Source organism: Vidua chalybeata, chromosome 1, assembly GCF_026979565.1.
Source record: "Vidua chalybeata isolate OUT-0048 chromosome 1, bVidCha1 merged haplotype, whole genome shotgun sequence".
NCBI lineage: Eukaryota > Metazoa > Chordata > Aves > Passeriformes > Viduidae > Vidua > Vidua chalybeata.
Genome location: NC_071530.1, coordinates 121,556,861 through 121,576,705, shown reverse-complemented (window position 1 = coordinate 121,576,705; position 19,845 = coordinate 121,556,861). Strand labels below are relative to the sequence as shown.

Sequence of the window (19,845 nt, the reverse complement as noted above, 5' to 3'; positions counted from 1 at the left end):
TATTTGTAAAGGCTTTAGATATTAATTTCACATAAATATGCCAAACACAAAACCTTCCTTGATTTACTTTTGTTTGCACGGGAGGAGGCTTTACATGTTTCACTGGAACTCCTGGCAAAATACAGGATCTCAGGGCATGTAGCTCTCACAGAATATTTTAAGAAAGAAATTCTTAGTTGGTGTTTCATTTCACAGTATTCACACCATTCCAACTGTAGACAGAGGCAGAAAATGAAGAAGCAAAAAATGGATCGAAGTTTACTGGACCAATAAAGTGAAGAAAAGGGAAACATTCAGATTAGTCTTCACAGAGCCCAAGTAGCTCACTTCATCCTAAGGAAACTCCTCTTTGCTGTTGAGCCCTGAATATGGGCTCAGGGAAGTTTGGAAAGGAAATAAGTGATAACTTGTCAGCTCTGGACAGCAGCAGAAGGAAGGAAGGAAAGAAAACTTTTTAAGAACTCTGTCCCGGCTACCAGACATGAAGCACAAAGCTCTGCCTTCAGCTCAGCCCTTCACCCTACAGTATCACAGCAATTTCAGGGTAAACTGCTTGCATGGTCTAACACTTTACAAAATCTGTATCCTCTTGTCCAGAGGAGAATGCAGTGTGGCAGTCACCAGCACTGGGATAAGTGGAAATTTGCAGTCATAGAAGGAGAAAGCTTGAGGCCTTTGAAAAGTCTTTTCTTTATAAAGTGTGGCTTCTGTGCTCTGCCTTGCTGTCCTATCTTCTGGCATGTACAATTATAACCCTTCAGCTGAAGATCCATGTTACAAAGTCTGCAAGGCAAGATACTGAATGCATATATTTATCTGTAAATGTCTCTATTCAGAGACAGAAATTCTATTTATACCTTTATATGTACTGTAAATTTTCTGTAACATCCATAAAGCATTAAAACATGCTTATATAAAATAGAGCACATTAATGTCTTTGATCTCCAGGAGTGTTAATCTCTCCTACTTGTGTTACTTGCTGCTTAATAAACAAAATATTTATTCTAACACCCCAAATAATTCAGGCCAAAATAAACCTCAGGACACCTTGTCACTGAAGATGATTTTGAGACTTGTGGTTGCTGGATGCTGTGAGATGTATACACAGGGACATCATAAGGTAAGACTGTTCCTTAGGTCAATAATTTGAAACAGACACTATTTGATATAAGCAAAACAGAAGAAGAAAGGTAGGTATTGTTTGTCATGCTCCTTGACTGGTATTTCAGGTTAGGAATAAATTGATCACAACTGTAGTAAATCAGATCAGACATAAGCAGAACATGCTGCAATACTCCATCTTGGACTACTCCTGGAATGGTCTGTGGACTGAGTGAAAGCACAGATGCTTTGCCACCATCACTTGTATGTAATCATGGTTTCTTATCTCCAGTCATTATGCAGTTCTACTTATGTTTTTATTGACTCTTAATAATTTTGCTTTGTTTAACCAAACTACCTATGATTAAACCCAAGTTTAAAATGGAGTATCTACAAACTTGGGTGTGGGGCTTTTCCTTGAGTTTTCTGATACCAAGTTTGAAAAACATCTTTATGTGTAAAGTGAAATTAAAACTTCACTTCTCCCAGTTTGCATGCTTGGTATTTAGCAGTCTTAAAGAGGTTGGTTTGTTCTGGCTTTTAATTTTTTCCAGGCATTTGGAAGCAATCTGCTAGACAGCATGAACTAGTAGCCAGCACATAGTGCAGCTTCAATAGCGTCTTGTTAGATGGGAAAAAGTCTCTGAACTCACTAAGTTCACCAGCACTGCTGTCTGGGGAGGAAAACAGGACAGCACTTTTCCTAAGGACCAAATCTCATACCCCACCAAAGTCTGACTGAAGATCTTGGGTGCAGAGGAGCAACAGAGAGGGCAGGTGGGTACTCAGTGTTGTCTGCCCAAAGGACAAAAGCTACAGGAAAACTTTAGAAATGCCTTAGAGGAATAACTGAGGAATTGATCAACCTGTTGTGTGACACCATCCTCCTGCTTCTGAAGGACACAGCTTGTGTAGCCTCTGCCCCTTGGACTGTGAGCAAGAGCTAAAAACATTCTAGGGATTGCAGCTGCAGCTCTGGATGGCTAAATTCAGCTGTACTGTATCAGTGTAACTGGAAACGTGTTCCACGTTGGATTTTGTCCTCATCAGCTACTACCACATAACAAATTATTACTCCTCTGTTTCAGCTTGGTGTAAACAGAGCAGAACAATATGAAACATCTGAAGAAACATCAGAAAATAACAGGAGAATAAAATCCATCTCTTAAATTGATTGTACAAACAAGTTTTATTGTTATAAGAAAAGAAAAAAACCCCCAAACAAACAGAAAAAATACCCCCACCACCTCACAGCAGGATTCCCAAATTCAATTGCTGTGTTATTTTAAATTGAATACTGATGAACTTCTGATTCTTGCACTTCAAAACTTCAAAACTTCTTGATTACTTTAGCTCAGCCTGAAGGATCAACTTTATTGTAACTCAAGGCACAGCACTAAAATGCAAGACCAGCCTGACATCGAGTCAGGGTAATTCTGTGGATTAATCAGGATGGCTGATTCCCAAAGATTTGGTGCACACTGGCTGAGCAACTGATTATGGCTGTGCTACAAATGAGTAAGACTATACATCATAAAGCTTCCCAGACAGCACATGATGTATTCTGCTTCAGGAAATTCAGAATGCATATTATTTCAGAGCTTGGATTCTAGTTGCTTACAGAAGTGACCTCCATGTTCTGGAATTCTTTGAGAAGTTTGTTGCACTCAGAAAGTATCTTGTTTTACTATCATGGTGAAATTCAAGCATATGATCATATTATTCTCAGAATCATCAGAGAATCCTCGCACAACAACACTATAATTGCCCTAAAACAAGCAAGAAAAAAAAAAAAAAAAGACAATTAGTCCACAATACTGTCTGCTCTTGCCTAAGTGGCTCTTGGAATGGTTCTGGTGATTTATGTTAGAACTGAAAAAAATAGATTCCCATTAGGGACTGTTCTCATAGGTATAGTCAGGTATATGAGTGCATAAAAATAAAACAGTATTCAACTTTCTTCTCATGGCTGGACTAATGAGGAACAGCATTTCCTGGTCTAGCAGAGTCCCATCAGGAAGTGTCAGGTCTACCATAAGCTCTTCATCGATATGAGGACAGCTCATGGCAGAGGATGTTCCTGTCCATTACTAGCTCTGGGGCTGCAAGAGGTGTTGGACTGTTAGAAGCCCATGAGCTAAGGGGGATGGTGGAGATTTTGGACCAGTAGGAGCTCCTTAGTGACATTTTTAGGGATTAATAGGGTTGATAAGGGTCTTGGAAAAGCTCAGACAACTGATGAGGCAGTTGTCAGATAGAATGAGAGATAGAATGTGAGATAGAATGGCTTAACCTGAGGACTGGTGCTGCCCGTGGTTTAACAGTAGAGCACTGCTTTTACTTTTTAGATATTGTTATCCCTCTTCAAACCTTTGAAAATGGTTTCATGGAGTAAGAGAGCAGCATGTGAAGAAAATATAAAAGAATGAAATGGGCAGAAGGAATATGAATGGATTTACTCAAACAGGTAAAAGGAAAGAGAATAATTTACCAAACAAAATGGAATAATTAAGGTGACATTAACTGATTAATTTGGTCTTTTCCTTTATAAAATAAAGGAGGCATGATAGAGGAATAACAACCTTAGAACATCTAGCATTTCAGAGATGCTACCATTTTAGTGTCATCGCTTCTATTATAAGAAAGTTTTCTGACATTTTCTCTTCTGTTTTCTACAGTTTGGGTGAACATCTCTCTTCAGAAAAAAATATACCTGTAAGTATGTGATTTTACTATTACACAAAACGTTGAAAAGTACCTTTGGAAATACTATTCTTGAGCCTTTAATGTCAAATGCTGATGCAAGTGTTTCTGAAAAACAGAGATAATTATAATACAAAGAGTTACTTAACCATAAAGCCATCAATCAGACTGCCTAAATAACTTCAAAGCAATATGGCATATCTCTCAGCAGCAGTTGCCAGTGTCATTTACTCTTTCACTGATAAAGCCCTCATCTGGTTCTTCTCTCAGAGCTCTGACTTTTTATTGAAACCACATTATAAAATAGACATTAGCCACAAGGCTCCTGCAACATCTCCTCCAGACAAATCCTACTGTGATAACTCCAGTAATTTAACTTGCAATAGTAGTTTATTCGAATGGTAACTGAAGAGAGCTGATACTGATTTTTAAAGAATGGAAAACAGACTGTATTTTGACCTCCTTACAGGTCTTTTTGGCCTTTAGTGTGACATCCTGCCTGAATTCCCTGAATCTGAGCCTGTCGGGTTAACACTTGTTAGCCCCTACCAAAGGATTGACTCTTCTCTATTGGGAAAAAAAAAATCATCATATGTAGGTGTATAAAATCTCTTTTAAAACCCATCCCGACACATATCTAAATAAATTTTGTTCTGGATATTAGTAGTGCCCACAGTGCCTCTCAAGTTTCCTGTTCAGTCAAGTCAAATGCAATCTTTCCATGTCATTTTAGAGATGTTCAGAATAAGTGTCATAATCAGATGAAGGATATTCATAGTCCTCATTTATGGAGATGGAAACTGCAGTACAAGGATGTTAAAATAAAGAATTTGGATATTTTCTACTTCAACGGGGTTCTGGCACTGGAGAATTGCCTGCTCTAAGGTCTGCTGCCTGCCAAGCAAGGTCTAGATTGTGGAGATAAAAATCTGTTTGCATGGGTTGATTGCACCGTGTATTTTCACACCAACCTCCTTTCAGCGTTCCACACACTGAGTATTCATCGTCAGCTCCGCTGCAGAGGATTTCTTTCCAGAGGAGTGCTTTGGCACCATCGTACCAGACATTGAAGACAATCTTCAAAAAGTGGATGTCACTTCCTAATTAAAACATTGCAAGTAAGCAAATGGTAAGTGGTGGGGAGGAAAAGCATATATGGAGACATGCTGTTTAGAAAAAAACTAGATTTTGCCAAAATACTTGACAAAATACAAATACTTGTGTATTTGTAAGACTCCCCCAAAACTAAAAAGGCATATATCTTGAAAACTGCTACTTCCAGAAAAAAAAGAAAAGAGCTATTGTTGTTTTTAACAAGAACAAAAAATTAGTCTTAAAAAATATCTGAGAGAACAATTTCAAAGTAAGTTTTAATTTCTTCAGTAAGGAAAACAGAGTTCATTCAGCTCCACAGCTAACCTAAACACGTGCTCAAATGAAGACCTTAGTTTTAAGCAGGTGTTACAAACAAATTATCATGAATGCATCACAAAGATGTCTTTCTAGGGAAGAAAACTTAGTGCAGAAGGGGAACTTTATGATACAGCCAGATCCTAAACATTTCATAACTGAGCTTGCTGGCTTAAAACTGGGCTTAAAGATCACAGTTAGGTTTGCACACAAAATCCAGCACCATTTCCAGCTTCTGGAACACACATATTCTCTGTAGAAGTCCTGCCACAGTTCAACAGCCTGATAATACTCTCTCTCCTTTAAAAGACTTGGATCTTCTCCAGGCCAGAAGACCAAAATGTACATACACCTAAACTTTCACAGATTTGTATGTATAGTGATAGTCTGCATGCAGGACTCTGGTAACTGCTCCAAGTAAAACTCCTTTTCTCAAGTCATCATTTCTGTCCATGGCTATATTTTATCCACTCCATTTTTAACCCCAGAAACCAATTTCCTAAATCACTTGGCATTTAGGATGAAGTGTCAGTTTTTCAGTTGTACTTCATTTTCAGCATTTCCAGAATATAATTGTCTAGTTAAGAGAGACTCACTTGGAATCCAGGTAAGAGCAGCCTTCCAGACAGGTTTCTTTGTCATGCTGCAAGGTGTCAGATTAAACATGAAAGCATGATCTGTAGAATCTACAGTAAAAAAGCATTTCACATTGATAGTGTGAATAGGCTTCTCCATAAAAATAATAACAATATACAGTTATACACACAAAAACCACATACATATTTTAAAATGTATTTAAGTTACATGCTATAAAATTATTCTATATAATATATGTGGTAAATATTAAATATGTTTTTTATTATATTATTAATTATTTTTACATTCAGAGGGCAAAACCAGTATAATATTTCTTTAAGTAAAGAGAAGTAAATTTTTGGTTGATGATATTTTGCACACAAAAAAGAGACAAAAGTACCTTTATTTCTCTTTTCAAGATATACAAACTTTTTATTAGCACTAAACCAGCATGGTCTTCCACTGAAAATATCCCTACTTATGCTAATCAACCTGACAAGAGCTAAAAATATTTTTAATGCACCAGCATATTTTCCAGGTAATGTAAATGAACCTTTGAGTAGATTTACTCTGTGACTGACCCACCTTGTATTTTTAAAATACAAAAAATATCAGTCCATGACACAGACAGGGCTAGAAGGGACACACCATGCTGTCTCAGAACCTGATTGGTACCACAGCCTGGCAGAATAAGGCATTCCCTCTTTTTTTTCCACATTCTTCAAGCTTTTCTTTGTAACATACTGGTTAACCAATAGGTATAATTTATACAAGAGAGTACTTGCGAAACAAGTTTAAATCCATTATCTTCTAATATTTCCTGAACAAAAACATGCCTACTTTTATGTGAGAATAAAATTCTTTCTCTCCTAGCTGCTGGAACCAGCATTGTGGTAAAATTTATGCCTATGAAATAAAATTCTTATAACAGGGTGATTAATAACAGAAATATACTTATTTTTTATTTTTCTGTATTCCTCAAAGAAACAAATTTGAAAGAAAATTCACAATCCCTCAGACTACAGTAATTACCCTGCAAATTTAACAAAAGGATTACCTATTTTTTTACTTACCACAAAAAGTATACGACATTTCAAGATCTGATGATGTACAAATTAATTCACTGACTCCAGGGGTGAATAAAATGAAAAGGAGTCCAAACATAGTTACTTTTTTTGCTCAGTATTCGATGGTATAAAACTTCATTTGAGAGAAAGAGGAAGAAAATTCAGCACAGTCATCATCAGTCACATGTCTTCGGGGAAAGTTCTGTTATTTATCAAATTCTCTGCAATCTTTGTTAATCCTACTGCAGCACTGTCAGTTATCATTACACTAAATTATGTTAAGAAAAAGAATTCCTGCTTTTTGTTGTTACATTTTCCCCAGACAATGCAGTTCAAGCCAAGAGTGAAAAATTAAAGAGAAACCTGTGTGAAATGGGGAAGTGAAATGACATTATGACTACCAGAAGTACGTAATGAGCAAGTTTAGTTGACTCATCAAGTGTAAGATTTTTAAAGGCATAATTTCAAACACAGAGTTTCCTGCACATATTAAAGAAGAGAAAAATCCACAACTGATGAAAACCAAGTCCATCCTTTTATTTTTATGGTAGTCAGTACCTCTCACTGGTTTTCATAATAAATTTCTTACACAGCTCACCATGCTTTAAGAATACACCAGAAATCTGGAGGAATGTAATTAGATGATGTGTTTCAAATGGAGCTGAATGCAATCATCTGATGTTATTGAGTAGAACCAGTCATGTCTTGCATGATGCCAGATACCACCTTCAAAGACGTATCTATCACAATTACACTTAGTGGGAACAAACTCAAAAATCAATAACATTACAGCTGGTAATTCCTATATCTGACTCCCAGAGTCTCTCTGCCACCTTCTCCCAGACTGTTCCCCACAGTCTCTGCTGGAGAAGCAGCACTGCATGGTTTTCCCAGAGCACAGAGCCATGCACAGGCCTGGAGTCAGGGGGACACCAAACATGAGTCAATTGCTGGCAAAGACTGTCCAGTTTTGACTGGAATCTTTCTGTAAGAACATAGAATCTACTTGTCACAGCTGAAAGTAGCTTACAACCTGATTTTATCCTGCAATGCTGAAAACACTCCAGGTCACAGATCTTCATGCTCAAGTTTGAAATACCAAAACAAAAACCTCTTAAAGCACTTTTGGTACTAGATACACACCATCATTTCTCTCTGTTAGTGAATTACACAAAGAATAATTATTTGCCTGTGTTGGCTATATCAATCCTGTGGACTAAACAGGATCAGCTCTTACTGCACAAACCCAGCAGTACTAAGCAGCTAGTTCCAGCTAGTCCCAACTACAGGAACAGATTAAATTAAGCCTAATAACTCATTTAAGAGAGCAGAGCCCCCTCTAACTGACAGGAAACACAATTAAATATTTTTTTCTCAGTATAATAAAATATGGAAATCTACTGAATTTAATGGAAGAATGACTTACAGAAATTAAGCAAATAATTTTCTCACAAGTTACCTTCTTGGTTTGTGTATATATCTGCTGACTTCTCTTAGATCAGAAACTGTATTTATTTTTTAAGAAAAAGAAGCAATACATAAAATAGAGAGGTATTTGAGTTTGATTCCTGCTAAGCAGGAAACTCAATAAAAATTACAATAAATATAACAATCAATTGTTCTGACTCTTTCCATTCCCCATCACAATGCCAGAAGCTTTTATTCTCACAAATTCTGTGCATGCCAGGGTAATATTTTACATATTATAAAGGTAAAGTAGCAAAATATTAAGAAATTGTTTTTCAGAAGTCTGAACATGTAACACAAAAGATAATTTAGGAATAATGATGTGCATGAAAACCATGACTGAGTGTGCTCAGAGATGGAGGTAGTTCCTAGATTAATTAAGGAAGGTGAAAATTGAATTAAAGGTGCCTGAAAGCACCATTTAATGAACATGCAATAATTTACAAAATAAGATAAAAATTTGAAAATTTAATGCAGCTATTAAAGCTATTGATTTGGAAATATTTCCAAATCCTTCTATAGACCACAAGAAGAGTCCCACTGGCCTGGTAGAGTTCAAAATTTTATTAAATTTTCAGTATTTGGCTTTTAAGTGGGAATTCAAAATGATATAACTTTCCTGACAGATCTCCAGAGTTCATACACCACACACAGATTTTTGCTGTTGTTTAACAGGATGTTATAAAACATATAAGCTCTTTGTGATCATATCAATAACACAGATCTGTTTCAAGATGGACAACTATTGCTTAAAAATAGTAAGACATGAAGTGAAATTGAAATAAATCAGGGAGGCTGTAATAGTTGGAAAAAAGAAATGGAGTAGTGAAACAATCACAAAGGGGCAATGAAGCAGCTATGAAAGAAGAGCTGCCTTTTGCACATACAACCAAAAAATATTCCTTTCAACCACAAAGCAATGACCAGTGGTGTGAAGGAGGTTAATCTGTGAGAAACCAAGCCAGGCTCTCTGCTGAGTCTTCTATCAGTCCAACAGGCTTAGCACAAGTACCAGGTCAGTCTGAAGCGGGCAGGGGGTGGCACTGACTGTACCCCACTGATATACAAGATTTCCCAGCTGAACGTGGGTCCCTCTGTGGCCAGACTAGGTCTGGTGTTGCTGCCCGATGCATTGGGTGGCTGATGCACTCACAGGAAAAGTGGAAAGAGCACTGCAGATTGAAAAGATTTTACATAAAGCTCTCTTAATATGAAAGAAGGCAAACTCTCTGCTGAATTTACTTTCTACACCTGGTTCAAGCATGGGCGCTTTTTTTCAGATACTTGCTGCAGAAAAGTTATAGATGAGGAATGAGTCCCCCCTGGTGGCTCAGACAGACAGACACATGCAGAAACCTCCTGCTCCTTTCTTATTGCACTTTTATTGCACAAGACAACACTATTCCAATGCTTTAAAAAGTCAACATAAGAAAGCTCAGTTTAAAAGGATCTGGATGACTAAATGGGAAAACAGGAACAATAAGTACTACTGGTATCACAGCTAAAATATCCTTTATGACCATGATTATAAAGCCCACAACCTCGACCACTGTGTTTGGTCAAACTGTCATTAAATCAAAATAACCTAAATTATTTTCAAATACTTTCAGCAAACTCTGCTTTAGATGCGTGTTGCGTTTCATCAATGCTATTCATAAAAGTGACATCTTGTGGTGAACACTAAAGTCCCAAACTAGTGCACTAGTGGTATGAAGAGTCTGTTCTGTTCCTTTCAAGTCAGTATGAGGATCACTGCAGAAGATTATGAAGTCTGCTTTCACAAAATCCTTTTTCCTTACTATATTCTTTTTCTTTACTATTTTCTTTTTCTTATATATTCCAATCCAGAAGGAAGGCAAAAAGAAACGAGAAGTGGAAAGAGCTACACAATAATGTTACTTCACTGAGGTTTTGTCAGTGAAATACTTCATTTATTTCGGAACACTTTGCAAGTAAATTCAGTAGGGACCAGTTCTCATATCCAATTAACAGTACATAAATTCAAGTCTAAAGAATTTAGAATTTCATACCTATGACTTTTAATTTCGTTACATCTGAGATGTTGAGAACACAAGTTTATTGCAAGTTTCCTCACTGATTTGTAGTTAAAATCCTTAAAATAATTCATGAAACTTTTATCTTTTTTCTCAATGCATCCAAAAAGGGCTTAACTTACTTTTAATTGCTTTTCAAAATAATCACTTTGTATTTGGATTGTTGGCTGCAGATGAGTACGTTGACCAGATAAGCACTTATAAGTCATTAAAATCTTCCTCAGGAAAGATTTATAATATGCGTGATGATAATATCCCGTCACAGAAAAATAAATAACAGTAAAACAGGGGAAAGTACTCAATTTCAAAGTTTTAGTCAGAATTAGTGATTACTACAAAATTTCACTTTAATGGAAAACTCATTTAAGACATTAACCACATTTGTTAGATAAAGAGGCAATAATAATTTTCCTTACAGGACAATTTGTGAGTTTTTGAAGTAGATCATTTTGCACCTGGAAGCAGACGTTTATTCCTTCTGATTCTGGGTTTAAGGTTGATGCTGAAGGCACTGTAACATAAAGGGGCTCTAAATAAGTCATAAGACTGCATTCACAAAAATAAAAATACACTCAACTATCAGCATGAAGAATAGAAAACTGTAGACTCTTCTCAAATCCCCTCACCCTATCTTTGACAATGTTTATAGTGGAAGTAGAAAGTCATGCCCAGGGATACAATAAAGAGGTAGAGGATTCATGTCCTCTGCAGGCAACTGATGAAATGCACAAGAGTGCCATGGGAGTCAAAACCAAGAGCAGGGCACTGGCATGTATCCAGTGGTGCGTTGGTAGCATTTGAGTAAGAAACCAGAGTTTTTGAAATATAGAAAAAGTGCTGTGCATGACTCTGAATATGTTTTGTTAAATGCTGTATGAACTTTGCCTTAGTGGTTTGATTTGAATATATCATATTAAACCACTGGAGACTATTAAAATGTAGCAAACACATACCAGGTGGTATGGTTTTCCTGTGCAAACTATTATGTTGGAATTAACTCCCTGCCTCTTGCCAGTAGTCTTATGGTTTATTCTCTGCAAGCCAAGTTTAGGACTAAAACTTACAGTTGTACTCTGAAGTATTCCTTAAACTATTAAAATTGCCAAAAAGAAGAGAAAGCAGAGGATGAAGGGATAAGAAAGGGACGTGTCGTACCTGAGGCTCACAGTATGCACACCACAGCAACACTTTCCACCCCGGAATTCTAGAAAGGGAGACAGCTGGACATGTTTTGCGGCTGTTTGCTCTTGTTCTCTGCTATTCCCTGCTTAAAATAGCTGCTTGCTGAGGTCTGTGTAGCTCTGGGATAATCTTATTATAGTGGATCCAACTCACAGCTAAGCACACTTGTCCCATTTCTCATGCAGGCTGCAGTAGGCTATGCTGTACATGGGGGAATGAAGAAATCCATGGTATGAGGCATGAAGTAATTTGTGGTATGGCCACAGAACTCCAGAGCAACCGAATTACAGCAGTTTACCAAGTTTCCACCCTATTAAGTTATACTGAGCAGTTGTAGTAATTCACATGTCTGCTCTTAATTTTTACAGCACGAAGAGACTTCCATGAAGTTTCCATCACCTAAATTAAGCCCTCACAGTTTCATGCAAAAATTTACAGATTTTCTTCATCTTTGCCAATGTGATGACCTCAGTTTGTAATAAAGCAAGCTCCAGTCAAATTAGTTACCTTTTAATTCTACAGAGTGTGGTTAAGAGTGTGAAGTACCTCAGAGCTTTACAGATTTCTCTTTGAAGTATCAAAGAGGGATAATTTTCTCATTAAAATTTTTTACATTTGCAAGAAAAGGATGAGGGTTGTGGGATAATTTAATTTAAAAAATAACTTTAAAGAATGACAAGGAGCTTTGTACTTTATAATTAAGAACAGATAGGGACTAATGAATAATAATGTGGACAAAGCCAAAAACTTGAGAAAGGGAGAGGGTCACTAGCAAGAAAATAACACGTAGCCAAAGACTGAAAAGAAAAATTTTCATATATCCTGACTGTTCTTCAAAGGGAAAAGAAAAAAGAAAAAAACAGTCATCTATGACCTTTTGTAGAAGTTTTAAGGCTGGAAGGGATAGGAAGAATGTGTCTAGGACGGAGGCTTCAGTAATTTCATACAGAATAACAGAAATAACTAGATTGGAAAAGACCTCTGAAATCACTGAGTCCAACCTCTGACCAAACACCACTGTGTCAACTAGACCAGGGCATTGAGTGCCATGTCCAGCCTTTCCTTGAACACCTCCAGGACAGCAATGCCACCACTTCCCTGGGCAGCCTGTTCCAATGTCTAATCACCCTTTCTATGAAGAAATTCCACCTGATGTCCAACCTAAACCTCCCCTGGCACAGCTTGAGGACATTTCCTCTCATCCTGTTGCTGGTTGCCTGGGAGATCAGCAATCCCCATCTGGCTACAGCCTTCTCTCAGAAAATGTTCCCCCAAGCCTCCTTTTCTCCAGCCTAAATAATCCCAGCTCCTTCAGCTGCTCCTCTCAGGACTTACCCTCTAGAGCCTTCACCATCTTCATTACTCTCCTCTGGACACACTCCAGCACCTCAATGCCCTCCCTGAATTATGGGGTCCAAAAAATTAAGAGGCCCTCATGAACACAGTACATGAGGTGGCCTCACCAGTGCTGAGTAAAGCGGGGGCAATCACTGCCCTGGTCCTGCTGGCCACACTGTTACTGATACACATTGATACATTCCTGCTCTTCATACCAGTTTGAGTGAAACTGGGACCAGGGTAAGACGTGTCCAGATGCTATGGACAAGTGATTGGCTGGTCCTGAAAAGGCTACTGGAGCTGTCAGCCTTCACTGTAGGCATTGCCTTGCAAATAAACAGTTTGTAAATCACTTATTTCAGAAAACTGGCCTCCTACATCAGTATTTCCTTCAGAACCTCCACAAGTACAAGCACATTCTCTAGATCTCATAGTTTCTTCCATATCATATACAAGTTACCGACACCCAAATAAATATCAAAAACTTCCAGGAATAAAAATGTTAGCAGGCAGTAATACTTCTGCACTTAGTACTGGTTTTCACCAAGTGTATGAAACTGAAGAAAAATACACCAGAAAAAATAGTAATTCACATAATTAATAGGGTTGTTAAACAGACATGGAGCTAACAGACTGGGAATTACCTGGTAGTAATTTGTTTATTGAAACACTCACACCACAGTTGATTCTCTTGCAGGATTTTTTAGTAGCAAGAGGGCCTGCTCTGATTTATGCACATTTTCTACCATAGAAAGACACCAAAGATTTCAGAGCTTTCCCACCTGGAAATGCACACAATGCACTAAAAAATATCTTAATAAAGACAAACTGCTCAGAACCCAGAGCAAAGAGGAAACACATCTTGAAGTCTTTTTGGATTACAATTCCCTTCCTTTATTTTGATTCTAATGTGAATAACTGCTCTCAACAATTCCAGGGATCTAAACAAGTCACATATGTGGAAGTATACCCAAATTCTGTGTTCATTTTTGGGCCTCTCACTACAAAAAGGACATTGAGGTGTTGAGTGTGTCCAGAGAAGGGCAGTGGAGCTGGTGAAAGGTCTGGAGCACAAGTCTTATGAGGAACAGCCGGGGGTATTGGTGCTGGGATCCCCAACACAATAATAATGATGTGCAGGACTCCAATGATTTCAGAAGGCTAATTAATTACCTTATTAAACTATATTATAATATAACTATATTATATTAGTAATAACTATCACTAACTAACAAGAAAACCCATGACTCTCTCCCGAGAGTCCTGACACAGCTGTGACCTAATTGGTGAATCAAACCAAAACACAATCACCAGAACCCAATCAAGCAATCACCTTGGGTAAACAATCTCCATACCACATTCCACATGGACACAAACACAGGAGCAGCAAATGAGATAAGAATTGTTTTGATTCTCTTTTCTCTACTTCTCTCAGGAGAAATCCTGAGGAAAGCTAAGTCTCTCTCTGTTCAGAGGGTATGTGAATACCACACTGGGGAAACTGGGGTTGCTCAGACTGGAGAAAAGGAGGCTCAGAAGTGATCTTATCAATCTCTACAACCTGAAAGCAGGTTATAGCAAGGTGGGGATCTGTCTCTTCTCCCAAGTAGCAAGCAATAGGACAAGAGGAAACAGCCTCAAGTTATACCAGGGGATGTTTAGCCTGGATATTAGGAAAGATTTCTTCACTGAAAGGGCTGTCCTGTCAAGCACTGGCATGGCTCCCTGGGGAAGTGGTCGAGTCACCATGCCAGAAGGTATCTAAAAAGATATATAACTGTGGTACTTATGGACATGGTTTAGTGGTGCACTTGGCAGTGCTGGGTTAATGGTTGGAGTTAATGATCTTGGAGGTCCTTTTTCAACCTAAATGGTCCTACAATTCCAAGTACACAATCTAAGTGTAGCAGCAAACAAAGCAAAAGCAAGTAGAATATTGAGTATCTTCACTAAGCCTGGTCTTCTTTTTCCTAATATAAAAGTACTATCCTATTATTTTCAAGTTGCACATTGGAAGTATTTAGCATTTTTTCTGAGACTACATCCTAGCCAGAATCATTACCTATTTTCTGGTAGAATTCTGGATTCTTTAATATTATTTTTAATCATCTGTGTGTCAGAAAGCTACCTACTAGCTTCACTTACTTTTCACTATCAGAACACGAGCAGAATAATATTTATCTTTCATAGACAAAAAATTTAGCCACTGGCATGGAGATACCTTACTCTTGCTGCTTAATTCTGAATTGACCAAATCTCAAATTTAGAAATGAAAATTTTTTGCAGTCAGAAGGAAAAGATGAGGATTTTGATATTGCCTATGGAGTATATATATCAAATTTTGGGGCCTTTCCTTTACCTTCTCCAGCAAACTCTATTTCCTGTTCTCCCCGCATTTGTCATTGGAAGGTCAAGTCAAGTTCATCTTTTAATGCAAGCACCAAAAGGAGTGAGTGAATTCATCAGACATGGAAAGATTTCTTTTAACTAGGTGTAAAACATCATTTCAATGAGGAAAAGTAGTACAACCAGGTGATCAGAATTGCTTGTTCAATATAATTTGAACCTCACATGTTCAATGTAATTTTATAAAAATTTTATTTATATATTATTGCTACCGGTGGAATGATACTGGCTTAAATAGACTTTATCACCCTTTTAAAATTATAGTTGTGCCAACACAAAAAAACTGCCTCAAAAATATTAGGATGGGATGATTTGTTTTTTAATTACTAAGCAAATACATTGAGGGCAGTCAGAAAAGCAACATTCAAAACTCTGGTTTAATATAATGTGTGGCATTAAGGAAATTCCAAAAGGAAATTGAAATAATAGTATTGGAAGACATTTAGACTTTTAAATACAGTTTTTCAGCTACAACTTAGGAAACACCTTGAAAGTAAGCTATAATTGCTTATTTGCAGGATCAGGATGACTAGTAGCAAGCATCAGATTTTCTTATTACAAAGGGCACTGCTAACACAAAATTACTAATTTTAATAATTTTGGGGTTTTTTTTCAATTCAGTAATTTTTATGTCTCAAAATATTTAAGTCCTTCATTCTTTGAAAACAAGTATTTGTCAGTTTATGCGCCTTGAGCCAAAAAAATGTAAATCCAACCTCTACACACTCAAGGGAGAACCAGTCTAGAACCACAAAAAGACCGGATCCCCTTTTTAATTGAGTGAAAGGTGGTTTTCTTCGCAGTGCTGGAAATCAAGAGGTGTGTTCTTTAGAGGGACAAATGCTTCCTCACCTTACATAAATGCTGACAGAATGCATTTTAACCACTAGCTGCTAGAATTTTCTTTGTCAATTCAAATACAGCACCTCTTGTCAGCGGGATGCTCACAGAGCAAATCTTATGTCACGGTGCCCAAGAAGAGAGGCTTCTTGCTCTTCACCTTTGGGGACAGGGTTGCTTGGAGTGGAACTTTAGTTTACCTGAGAGTACATTTGAGTAGCTAGAACTTACTGTTCTATATTCTATATTCACAGCCGTTCTCCCCATGTTCTTCTCTCCTCTGGGAGGGAGTTGCAGCAGGAACTTCACAAGAATACCTGCCTGCTTTCCAGAGACTCCTCCTGGCTACTGATGGTTTCACAAAGGGAAGGGAAAGCCACGATCACTCCCTTTATACCATCACCAGCAGCAACAAAAAACCTGGTATTTTTAGATTAAGTACAATATTTAAGGCTTAACATCTTAAGTACATACTCGATAGATAATGAGTGTCTTTTGACACAGAGGTGGTGAGACTGCCACAAAGCTCATGCATTTTACAGTTCTCTGGAGAGCTAACAACAACAATCAAACCAAGAATAAACAAGCAAAAGACAGGGCTAAGCATCTCCTTTTTTTACTGTATTTTATGTCATTAACTCTAAAGAAATCCTCTCATTGTTTGTAATATTTTTTAAAAAGTGTCTCTTCTTATACATTCCAAAATGCATATGGAAAACTCTAGCTACGTGATACTTAAGTAAGTGTAATAGATTTTTACATTCTTTCATATACATAGTACTGCATTATGGACGATGATACTGACATTATCTTCAAATTATTTCCTTTCATCAGCTTCCTTTACCCCCTCTAAATCCTCAAATTTAAAAAATGAGGACTTGTCATAGCCCATGAGATGGTTATAATCCTGAGGATTTGGGAAAAGCGTAGGATTAACAAGCATTGATTTCGTTTTAGCATAAAATGTTGTAAACATCTTGGTGATGTCTGGAATCTTTACATCTTTCTGATGGAACACAGTTGCTTTTTCTGCCAAGATGGCATTGTAGGTAATGGCTGTATAGGTGTCCACTTCATCTTTATAATAGAGCCGGATCACGTAACCTTTTGTAAGGAGATGCAAAGTAACCGGAGTTACAAATGTAAAAATCCCGATCAACCCATAAAAGGCAGCTTGGACAAGCAAACTTTCCACTCCAATACCACTTTTGAGCATGATGTAGGGCATCATGAACAGGTTGAATATGCTGGTGGAGTAAGAGAAAAACTTCACACCTACATGAAAGGAATCAAAGAAAATAAAGGTTAACACTAATGAGCAACATTTTCTCTATAATTACCTGTATTTTTCTACCACATAACAATGCCATTACTTGAACTGATGAAGTTACTGAAAACCCCTTTCCCTCTTTTTTTAAGTTCATGGAGAAACCATTGAAAACTCAATCTGTCTCGTTGCAGCTTTTCTGATTTGTTTGTACCTTCATGCTGGGTTTGTCAAAGCTAGCTCTATTTCTGTGACGCAGTCAGCTATTAGCTGTTATGCACACATAGAAGTTTTTTTCTGTCTTCACAAGCAGAAAAACTAATTTCTAATGAGACTTGACTCCATTCATGGACACATGTAATGGCGCTCACTGCAGAGAGGGCAGACAGGGAATTTCTCTCTTCATCAACAACTAGTGTTGTATGTATTACAAAGAAGCCAGCTTGGCCACCATACATAAACCCTGGGTTACTAAATATTAACAGGTACTCCCCACCCATTTTGCATGTGGCTTGGAAGACAGTAGCCAGTGCTGTGGACCACCCACAGTCCTTAAATCACCATGAAAACCAGGAGCCCAAGATGCTGCAACAAATAAGTAAATTAGGACACATTTCAAAGATGTGTATCAGAAAACATCCAATGGCTTTGCCTTTCACTAGGTCTTTGTAACATTCAATGGGTAAAGAAACATTTGCAAAGTCTCATTAGAGATGGAGCACTTCATCATAATACCTGCCTGCCTGGGACACATTTCAGGAACACTGAAATGTGTTTCCAAGCACGCAGAATGTAAACAGCAGTTATAGCTCATCTTTGTTGCTTACTGGGTTGGATAAGCCACCCCAAGGGTCTCAAGAGAAGCCAAAGAAGGCTGAGGGGTTACAGAGATGAACAGAGCTCTCTGCACACCCAAGCAGAGAAGCAGAAACCAAGCACCACCTCTACCACTGTTTTGGCTAACTTGGAAAGGAGAACACTCACTTTTAATGCTTCATTTTAAAGTTACTAAATACTGTTAAAACTACAACAACAAAGAAAGGTAATATAAACCACTTCGAGTCACATACCCAAAACTGTCTTTGCCAAATTTCCTTTATAAACTAATCTTCCATGTTCTGGGTGATCATGAGGGGAGGATGTGCTGACGCTGCGAACAGCCACTCCTTGAAAAGATGCAACCTGAAAGATGAAACCAGTACAGGGCTAAGGAACATCAGCATTACACCTTGTATCTACCTATCCATGCATATACACACATATATGTACATGCATACACTCAGACAAAGTTTCTCCTTGCCCTGAACCCACCCCCAGCATTTCAAACTAAGGATTAAAGTTAGGTTACATTCCAAAGCATGCAAAAAACTCCAACTAATATGCTGCCTGATTCAATAACTTACCATGTAAATATCCCAAATTAGCACGAAATATTTGCAACTCCATTATTGATAATTGAGGCAGCAATCAATTTACACACAGCTTTGCAGGGAGACATTTATGGCATCTGTGCTCACCACATCTCTGTCTGATCATAAAATAATATAATAGCCTGGGTTGAACTGGGCCTTAAAGATCATCCAGTTCCAGCAGCCCTGTTGTGGGCAGGGACACCTTCCACTATACCAGTTTGCTCCAAGCTCCATCCAGGCCAGCCTTAAGCACCTTGAGGGTTGGGGCATCCACAGCTTCTCTGGGCAACCTATTCCGATTCCTCACCACCCTCACAGAAAAGAAATTTTTTTCCTAATAACTCAGATTAGCTAAATAACTTCCTTTAGATTAGCTAAACCTACTCTCAGTTTTAATCCATTCCCCATTGTCCTGGCACTTCATGCCCTTTTAAAAAGACCCTTTTCCCAACACGACTTTCTTGTAGCCTCCCTTCAGGTATTGAAGGCCACAATTAGGTCATCCCAAAGCCTTCTCTTCTCCAGGGTGAACAAACTCAATTCCCCCAATCTTTCACCGTAGGAGAGGTACTATATGCCTCCAGTCATGTTGGTGGCCTCCTCTGGACTCGCTCCAGCAGATCGATGGGGGCCCCAGAGCTGGACAAAGCACTCCAGGTGGTGTCTCACCTGAGCTATCAGAGGAGGTACGTCCCGAGGAGCACCTCGCTTTCCTCCTCAAAATCCCCTAAGGGCAAAACCGCCAATCCCAGGGCCGCCGCCCTTTCCCCGGGGGGCGGGAACGCTCCCCCCGCTCCCACAGTCCCCAAACAGTCCCGCAGCCCCCAGCACAGAACCTGTTGGGGCCTCGCAGCGGCAGCGGCCACAGCGGCCCGGTGGCGGCAGGCGGGCTGCGCGGCGCCCCGCAGCCATGCGGAGGCGGAGGCGGGGGCGGCGGCGCGGCGGGAGGCGGCCCGGAGCAGCAGCAGCGGGAGCATGGCGGGGCCGCGGCCGCACCGGGGACACGGCGGGCGGTGCCACAC

The 19,845-nt window shown here is 38.6% G+C and overlaps 2 protein-coding genes across 3 annotated transcripts; both read right to left on the bottom strand.

Annotated features, from left to right (window-relative positions):
* Positions 1–2,271: 2,271 nt before the first annotated feature.
* On the bottom strand, positions 2,272–7,213 carry LY96 (lymphocyte antigen 96). Its single transcript, XM_053950081.1, has 5 exons — positions 6,864–7,213; positions 5,811–5,900; positions 4,776–4,904; positions 3,860–3,912; positions 2,272–2,870 (listed from the first exon to the last, which is right to left on the bottom strand). Exons 1-5 carry the CDS (start codon positions 6,952–6,954, stop codon positions 2,769–2,771), a joined length of 465 nt encoding a protein of 154 aa, XP_053806056.1. The 5' UTR covers positions 6,955–7,213; the 3' UTR covers positions 2,272–2,768.
* An 8,388-nt stretch (positions 7,214–15,601) lies between these two features.
* TMEM70 (transmembrane protein 70) lies at positions 15,602–19,800 on the bottom strand. 2 transcript variants are annotated; one of them, XM_053959827.1, is made up of 3 exons: positions 19,660–19,800; positions 18,482–18,593; positions 15,602–17,419 (listed from the first exon to the last, which is right to left on the bottom strand). In XM_053959827.1, exons 1-3 carry the CDS (start codon positions 19,798–19,800, stop codon positions 16,962–16,964), a joined length of 711 nt encoding a protein of 236 aa, XP_053815802.1. In that variant the 3' UTR covers positions 15,602–16,961. The 2 variants fall into 2 exon arrangements, with proteins under 2 accessions (XP_053815802.1, XP_053815811.1); XM_053959836.1 differs by lacking the exon at positions 19,660–19,800 and adding an exon at positions 18,815–19,486.
* Positions 19,801–19,845: the final 45 nt, after the last annotated feature.

What these genes read in the sequence shown, in the direction of transcription:
- LY96 (XM_053950081.1), bottom strand. Translation starts at nt 6,954, where the DNA reads ATGTTTGGACTCCTTTTCATTTTATTCACCCCTGGAGTCAGTGAATTA. An exon ending in TGCTCTTACCTGGATTCCAA is followed by an intron (nt 4,905 to 5,810) that starts GTGAGTCTCTCT and finishes TGTTTTAATTAG; the next exon opens with GAAGTGACATCCACTTTTTG. An exon ending in GTGTGGAACGCTGAAAGGAG is followed by an intron (nt 3,913 to 4,775) that starts GTTGGTGTGAAA and finishes TCTGTTTTTCAG; the next exon opens with AAACACTTGCATCAGCATTT.
- TMEM70 (XM_053959827.1), bottom strand. Translation starts at nt 19,800, where the DNA reads ATGCTCCCGCTGCTGCTGCTCCGGGCCGCCTCCCGCCGCGCCGCCGCC. An exon ending in CCGCTGCGAGGCCCCAACAG is followed by an intron (nt 18,594 to 19,659) that starts GTTCTGTGCTGG and finishes TTCATCTTTCAG; the next exon opens with GTTGCATCTTTTCAAGGAGT. An exon ending in TTTGGCAAAGACAGTTTTGG is followed by an intron (nt 17,420 to 18,481) that starts GTATGTGACTCG and finishes CCTTTCATGTAG; the next exon opens with GTGTGAAGTTTTTCTCTTAC.